The following is a 7,989-nucleotide window of genomic DNA, read 5'->3' as shown; positions in this document are numbered from 1 at the left end:
TGTGAGAGGTACCGGATCTGCGCAAATAGGTGCCGGAACACAGGGTGGCCAAAATGAAGAGGTGCCGGATCCTGTTCCGGCAGGATCCGGCTCAAATTAACCACTGGTTGTATATCAACTGTTGTGCGCATGTGAAAAGATTTTGTGCATGTGTAAAAAAGTTTTGTGCACACAGATATAATTTGCTCGTGTAAAAACATGTTGCAGCTGTAGAAATATTTTGTGCGTGTGTGAAAAGTTTTTGCAGATATAATTTGCACGTGTAAAAAGTTTTTGCAGGTGTAGAAATATTTTGTGCAAGGATATTTACAACAGTGAGGTTTCACAAAGTCTGAGATACGGACACACACATTTCCTATCTGTGTGTGCGAACCTGAAGTTACAAGCTACAAGCTGCTATTTACGAGTAGACACATTTTGACCCTGTTTTTACGCCTGAGTATGCTAGCCAATCAGCACGTTGCCCACTGACTAGCCAATCAGCACGTAGCCCACTGACCATCCAATCATAGGACACAAGGTTCTAACGCGTTCGTTTTGCTGACCTGCGCCACTTGAAGCGTGCTTGCGGGAGTCAACATGGAGGAGCACGAGGCAAACTCTTGTGGGACATAGGTGGGTTAATTACATGCTACCACAGAGCATGCCACTACAGTTTTAATTAACTAACGTTACATCGTAATTAACTAAATATATCAAGACAGCTGTGCGTGCATCCCGGAGTTACTTAAATTGTATATTTAACGCTAGCTAGTTGATGTGGTCTTTGCTAATACTACTTTGTGCCACCCTCCTTTTTTGGGCTCAGTACTATCCCAACAAAGTATTTCCATTTACCTATATATAAAACAACATGGTAAAGCAGTAAAATACAGCTCATCTTTAAAAACGCAAATGTCATTTATTTGATGTATTTCCACAACCTCTTGTTGTCTTTGAATGCAGCCTCTCCATCCCAACTCGAACAGCTGACAAAGTTCTGGGTAGGGTGGGAAATCCCTACAGACACCTTGAAGGTCCGAGTTGTGAAGGGGGCGTACCTGAAGTCTTCCACATGTTTTGGCACATTGCATGTACCTGGGCACTTCCAAAACTATGAGGACTTTTCCAAGCATGTGGAGAGCTGCATTGCAACCTATGTTACAGGCTTTGGTCTAGTTTAGATACTGCTCATCAGTATGATTCTGTTGCAAAAAAAACATTGTTTCAGTGTTATGGAGCTTCTGCTTTTGTTCATTGGTGTAAAAACGGATTTTGTCTTTGGTATTCTTTCACCTGAAAAGAGATCTCCATTTTAAGAATATCGACTCACAGAAACGAAACCTTTTGAGATTATTACTACTTCATTTGTTCCAGTGGTCAGCTCAAAATGTAACTTGAACATGACATTTTGTGACAGATACTATAACCTTTGCCTGGTACTCTTTTTGTACTGCATTTTGTTGGAAGGGCTGTTTGGATTGTGCCATATGTAGTTCTGGCACCTGGTTCAGGTAGTTGTAACCAATGGCATCATTCATTCTGTTAATAGAGTCAATATTTTGAAAATGGTCTATTACAGTACTTGTTATTGCTGATGTATTTACTTGAATCCTACAGCTCTTGTATCCAAAGATTCTAAGAAATAAACCATTGACCAGTGACTTTGGATGTTTGCTTCATTTCAATTTACCCACATTTTACATTTTTCACAACAATCAAAATTTGAATTATTATATTATATACCTTAAAATGTTCTGCGGCTAACAAAGTAATTTCCATTCATAAACCACAGAACTGATCATTTGCTGTGTAAACATTTCCCCGGGGACTATTTTGAATGCAGGTTGAAGTCTCTGAAAATGATTTTTTCAAGTCGTAGCGGAATGAACAGAAGTCAATGTCAGGATGAAAGGTAGGGACATTATTGTGAGTTCTAAAATAGAACATTATACTACTACTGTAGTATCTTTCATGTAACAAGGAACTGCATTAGCTAGTGGAAAGCCATGTTATTCTAAGAGTAACATTTCAGGTTACTACAAATAAAGTAGGCCTCTAAAATTGAAATACATTTATTTTCCTTTTCAAAATGAGAATATAACAGTCATGCCCTATATATATATATATATATATATAAATTCCATCATCCTCTACCCAACCACCCCCACAAAAGTACCACGTATCTCCAGATGTGTTGGTGTTGAATGTTTGTGATCAACTGAAGGATGAAGTGTTACTTAAATTCTTCTTCAGCTAAATAAACTCTTTAAAAAGCCTCTTGGATCAGCTTGAAAAGTAGTCGTCACAAAGCTGAAAACAGGCTGTTTTTCTGACTTTGTAGAGATACGTGGTTTTCACAGGACAGAGACAAAGATACAAACACATGATGATCTTATAGAATATGATGCATTGATGGAGATTAAACTAGCCAACAGGATATAAAGGATTTATATGCAACTAATTACTGAATACTTCTTCCACTGCTGAAAGTTAGTATGCATTGTGCCTTATGCTTCCTGACTTGATTCAAGGACACCCTCTACAGTATGTAGTGAACTACAGCACTATAGATGTCTGCCCCAAAACACAATGAAGGAGCAGTAGGATTAAAAAGTTGATTCAGTCCTTCCAGTTCTTCGATGCCCAGGGGAGATGCCAGTTCAGGAACCTGTACTCCAATTTGATCCATGTCTGCAATTTCCACATCTGGAAAATGGATCCCCTGAAATAAAAAAGTAATCGGGTTTGTTAAAAATAATTACATGGGATGACACCCTAAAACAGTGGTCAGGAACCTTTTCTAGAAATCATTTGGCTCCCAACAAATACAAATTCTAAATTACTAATACAGTCCATTATTTATTATTAAATTATTTCCACCCCACTGATTAAATTGTTGTTTTGTCAATCTTGACATGAACACTAAACTAGATTTCAATCACTTGACATGCATTACTGAACTGTAATTTATTAAGCCATTTATTTAGTTTAAATGTTATCCTTGTACAGACTAAATAGACTAGTGCTCTGCATATTCATTGCAGTTTTCAGGTGTTAATTTACCAGTGAAAGAAGTCAGCATCTTTTTTTCCTGCAATATTCTTTTTGAGGCCTACAAATTCAAAGAAAAATAAAATGAAAACAACTACAACAGTAGTTGTTTTCATTAGTTTTACATTTTTCGGATTGTGGCCTATGTCTTTGTATATCAACAAAACTATTCTATGCAACTGAAACTCAATGTTACATTGTGTTGCATAGCCCATTGTTGGCTTTGACACAAATTGTAATTCTGCTGTAGCCTGATTATGCATATGGTTATTGCTGTGTACTATTGGAAGATGCCTGGTAAAGTGAAACACAGTGGTCCTGGTAGGCTAAATTCCAGTTCCCGTGTGTTGCATTTTCATTATAATATTAAGAACAGTGTAAGGATTTTGTCAAATAAACATATAACCAAATACTAACATTGTTATGACTTCTAAAAGAAAGCAAGGTGTGCTAACATTGGCTTCCTCCACAATGGTGAATAAAACACAGAACTACAAAACAGTTTTTCCCCTTTACCTCGAAGTTGTCAGGAGGGCTGACAGGGCTCTGACTCTTCCCGATTTCCCACAGCTGGTTAGGAGTGAGGTTACGTTCTGTTCGGAGTGAATGGTTATTCCAGCCATCTGTGAATGTGTCAAGATCTTCCTGAATTCGGGGCGGAAAGACATACTGAGCACAGAAAAGGTGTGTGCAATTTGCTGGGTCGAGCAGGCCATCCTCCTCTAGGCTGTGGAGCAGATCGTAATAAATACTTGACACGACATTCCACACGTCACGCCACAGGCGCTCTATCCTGAAAGACAGTTGACAAAAATAAATGCAGTCCGTAAACAATTATCACACCTTTACGTTGCAAAAAATGCAAATAGTAACTCAATGGATTTTTCCCCATCCCTAATAACACTAATATGTACATTAATCTCAGCAACAACTTTTAGCACCATAATTAATGGCAGCACGTCACTATTAAGCGATACACTAGCAAAAGATATTTTGACCAAAGAAAGCTTTATGACAGAAGCTACAACCATACACTGATATTACCTTTGATTATGAACACTTTTCCCTGAGATGAAGCTTCCCCTGCCGCACCCACGAACGTCAAACATATGTCTGGCAATGTCCACATGTTCCACACCTTGGTCTCCCCTGACCCTTGACATGTACAACCATACAGATACCATGTTAATTCATTTGACAATGTGAAATTTGAATCTCTGTACTCTTAGAGCTGGCTGTATCTCCAGTTTTCTAAGTACAGCTATAGCCATTTAACAAGCTTCACTATTGGCTACTGGCTAATCCCCCAGGGAACCAGCAGTTTTAAAGATTTTGTTACCACAGAAACAAGAGGTTTTAGTATGAGACTGAAACATTCTTTATGGGCACATCACTGGAAAGACCTACACATAATATTGGGAATATGTCATGAGGTCATGTAAAGTCATATAAACAAGGAATGAATAATCCAATCTCATTCTAAGGCCATCCCCATAAGTGTCATCACTGGTAAAGTGTTGTTTCAGAAATGACATATAGGGGGTGCTAGGGCTTCCTGGGCCTTTGCTTAATAGGCACTATATCCCCAACTATCAATTTACAACTTTTCTTGTAAAACTTAGTGAAAAATCTGTTGATCATGCAGGCCTATAGACCTTTTTGAAAAGCAGCCATTTTGACATAAAATAGTAGGGTAAACACAGGTGTTACCAGTGATACTAATTAATGTTCTGTTCCATTCAGATCAAACAGTCAGGGTGCTGCTATTGTGCATGTTGGCTCACTGGAAAGGCTCTACTGCACTAAATAGAATGGAACCTTAATCAACTTAATTAATTTAACCTGTATTTACCTGCTAGTTCATGTCAATACGGCTGCCGTGACAAAAGTCTACCTTATTTTTTATAAAATGGCCTAGACTGATACAAATCAGTGTTCTTTTAACTGTATCAAGTGCACCTGACATTTTTCTTCATATTCAGTATTTCCAATAATCCAATGTTTACATGTAAAAAAAAACACACACAAAACAAGAAATAGCCTGTTACCTGGATGGAAATCCGTGTTTGTCCACAGCCTCAAGGAAGAACTGCAGAGCTGTTGAAGCCGCCTTGTTGTTATTGGCTACTTGTAGGTACATGATCTATGAGAGCATTTATAGAAAGGAAAAAGTAAGCACCACAGAAACACAGTACTCAAATAACCTATTAATGAATTAAATACTGACCCCATACTGTATGTGCGTGATAATTAACTTTAAAAAATGGCATTTAATATCAATTCACTTTTGGTCAATTGTAAAATAAACTCCAGGAAGCACTAACCTTTCTTGAAAATCCATAAATTCCACCAAATATTACCATACCATATCTGCAAAATAAAAAGGTATTAATTGCTTGATGTATCCACACCACATCTTGTCCCACCAAGTCCTTTGATGATTGAAATAATCTTCGTGTCCATCGCCAGACCTCTTTTTGTGGTGTTGTGCTGAATAACATGATGTGGTCAGCGCCTACATAAGATGACCCGCACAATGTATAGTGAAATGTTTATCTTTGGCTACAATACTGCTTGTGTTTACATTATATAAAACATAGCTGAGGAAGAGCATTTATCGTTATAAATATGTTATTTGTGTCCTAAATATTGCTGATTGGTCTTTTAAATGAATGAAGTAAGGCTAATTTTGGCCTGAACTCGAGTAGTGAGGCATGTGTTTCAGGTTAAAGCTTTTGAAGTTCTGCCCTTTTCATGCAAAAAAGTATAATGCATGGACTGTAGAGTATATGAAAAAAATATAGAATTATATTTAAACAAATAAAATAATTAATACATAAATCAATCATATACTGTAGAGTATATGATTGATTGATTTTTAAGAAAACATGAATCGCTCATCGTCTATTGCAGCGGGTTGTAAGGAGCATTTGTGTTGAGTAGGCCTTACAGTTATTTATTATTGATTATGAAGATCGTATGGTTAGCCCACTTTACCGTTCCTTTTCGGTTCACTTGCTTTATTTTCCAGCTGACGTGAACACAAGTCGGATTGGAAACTGAACCTTTTCTACCTTTGGCTAACTAACGTTACGTTACCTTCCTCTCCATATTAAATGCCCGGGGCATTATGTCAGGAAGCACCCGACAAAAGTGTTGCATTAATTTCTTTAACATTAACGTTACTCATTCAAACGGCACAACAACAACAAACGTTAATTTAGCCAACAGACTGTAGCTAGCTAAGACAATAGCAAAGACCACATCAACTAGCTAGCGTTAAATATACAATTTAAGTAACTCAGGGATGCACGCACAGCTGTCTTGATATATTTAGTTAATTACGATGTAACGTTAGTTAATTAAAACTGTAGTGGCATGTTCCGTGGTAGCATGTAATTAACCCACCTGTGTCCCACAAGAGTTCGCCTCGGGCTCCTCCATGTTGACTCCCGCAAGCACGCTCCAAGTGGCGCAGGTCAGCAAAACGAACGCGTTAGAACCTTGTGTCCTATGATTGGATGGTCAGTGGGCTACGTGCTGATTGGCTAGTCAGTGGGCAACGTGCTGATTGGCTAGCATACTCAGGCGTAAAAACAGGGTCAAAATTCGTACTCGTAAATAGCAGCTTGTAGCTTGTAACTTCAGGTTTGCACACACAGATAGGAAATGTGTGTGTCCGTATCTCAGACTTTGTGAAACCTCACTGTTGTAAATATCCTTGCACAAAATATTTCTACACCTGCAAAACTTTTTTACACGTGCAAATTATATCTGCAAAAACTTTTCACACACGCACAAAATATTTCTATAGCTGCAAAATGTTTTTACACGAGCAAATTATATCTGTGTGCACAAACCTTTTTACACATGCACAAAATCTTTTCACATGCGCACAACAGGTGATATACAACTTCAGACTGTGAAATAATTTGTGAATATTATTGACCCTAATTTGATTCCATACACGTCAGAGCTGATACAAATACAATCTTTTAATTTTAGTTTATTTGTATTTAGAAAATTAAATAATTCAATATACAATGCTATATTGCATAATTTCATTTTCAAAATACAAAATAAAATACAAAAATTATTTTAAAAAAATATTTGCAACGCAGCCATCAGCTCTGACGCTGTGTGTGTGTGTGTAGCAATGCATTTAACATGGCAACCCAATCAAAACGGGAAAGGCTGCCTAGTCAATCAGAAAAATTCAGGACATTCTGATGACTATGACTTACGTAATTAATCATATATTTTCGATTATAAGGAGTAGAAATAAGATATCCGCGGAATCGAGACTGTAACCAGGGGCCTCATTTATAACGCCGTGCGTAGGATTCACGTGGGAAGTTTGCTTACGTAGTAGAAATCCAAAAAATAGGTACAGAAATGTTCCGACATTTTCCGATTCACCAAACATTGCGTACCGGCAAGGAAAGTGCTTACAGCACATCCTACGCCGGTTTCCCTTTATAAATCACAATCGACTCGAAGGCCCAATCCCAAACCACTCCCTCGACCCTACCCCTCCGTGACGGAGTGAACTCCGTCTGTAGCCACACTCGCAGCTCAACGAGGCTCCCTCCTGTCAGATGATGAGAGTAAATACAGCAGCAAGCTTTGGGACGGCCTCCCCTCTCTCCGGCAGAAACAGGAAATGCCGTAACTGTATGGGTTTCAAATCAGCATCTCTTAGACAAAAAGTTTAAATGAATAACTCAAATAAAACTTCAAACATCTTTCATTGTGTTTCAAAGCTCTGATGTTTACAAGCTTCTTAGTTTTTGCAACGGTCTGTAAATATACACAACGTTATAATAAAATGCACACATTTACCTTTTTCTAGACTAAACACAGACGATCCTAAGTTAAAAACATATGAGGTTATCATGAGGTTGTTAACATCGCAATTTATCAGTGGATGTTTGCTGGGACTACTTGTAAACAGCG

At 37.9% G+C, this 7,989-nt stretch overlaps 1 protein-coding gene across 2 annotated transcripts; it reads right to left on the bottom strand.

Annotated features, from left to right (window-relative positions):
* Positions 1 to 1,382: 1,382 nt before the first annotated feature.
* On the bottom strand, positions 1,383 to 6,669 carry LOC307045971 (uncharacterized protein). Of its 2 annotated transcripts, XM_079692052.1 has the most exons (5): positions 6,442 to 6,669; positions 5,082 to 5,176; positions 4,078 to 4,188; positions 3,550 to 3,826; positions 1,383 to 2,704 (listed from the first exon to the last, which is right to left on the bottom strand). In XM_079692052.1, exons 1-5 carry the CDS (start codon positions 6,475 to 6,477, stop codon positions 2,522 to 2,524), a joined length of 702 nt encoding a protein of 233 aa, XP_079548178.1. In that variant the 5' UTR covers positions 6,478 to 6,669; the 3' UTR covers positions 1,383 to 2,521. The 2 variants fall into 2 exon arrangements, with proteins under 2 accessions (XP_079548178.1, XP_079548179.1); XM_079692053.1 differs by lacking the exon at positions 4,078 to 4,188 and having other exon boundaries at positions 1,384 to 2,704; positions 6,442 to 6,667.
* Between the last annotated feature and the right edge of the window lie 1,320 nt (positions 6,670 to 7,989).

Source organism: Notothenia rossii (genome assembly GCF_949606895.1).
Source record: "Notothenia rossii genome assembly, chromosome: 7".
Classification (NCBI taxonomy): Eukaryota; Metazoa; Chordata; class Actinopteri; order Perciformes; family Nototheniidae; genus Notothenia; species Notothenia rossii.
The sequence above is the reverse complement of the archived record's forward strand: the minus strand, read 5'-3'. Positions and strand labels throughout refer to the sequence as shown.

Excerpts from the sequence above, each read along its gene's own strand:
- LOC307045971 (XM_079692052.1), bottom strand. The coding sequence starts at position 6,477 with ATGGAGGAGCCCGAGGCGAACTCTTGTGGGACACAG. Across the intron at positions 5,177-6,441 it reads CGAACTCTTGTGGGACACAG|ATCATGTACCTACAAGTAGC; the intron begins GTGGGTTAATTA and ends ATGCTCTCATAG. Across the intron at positions 4,189-5,081 it reads AAACACGGATTTCCATCCAG|GGTCAGGGGAGACCAAGGTG; the intron begins GTAACAGGCTAT and ends GTACATGTCAAG.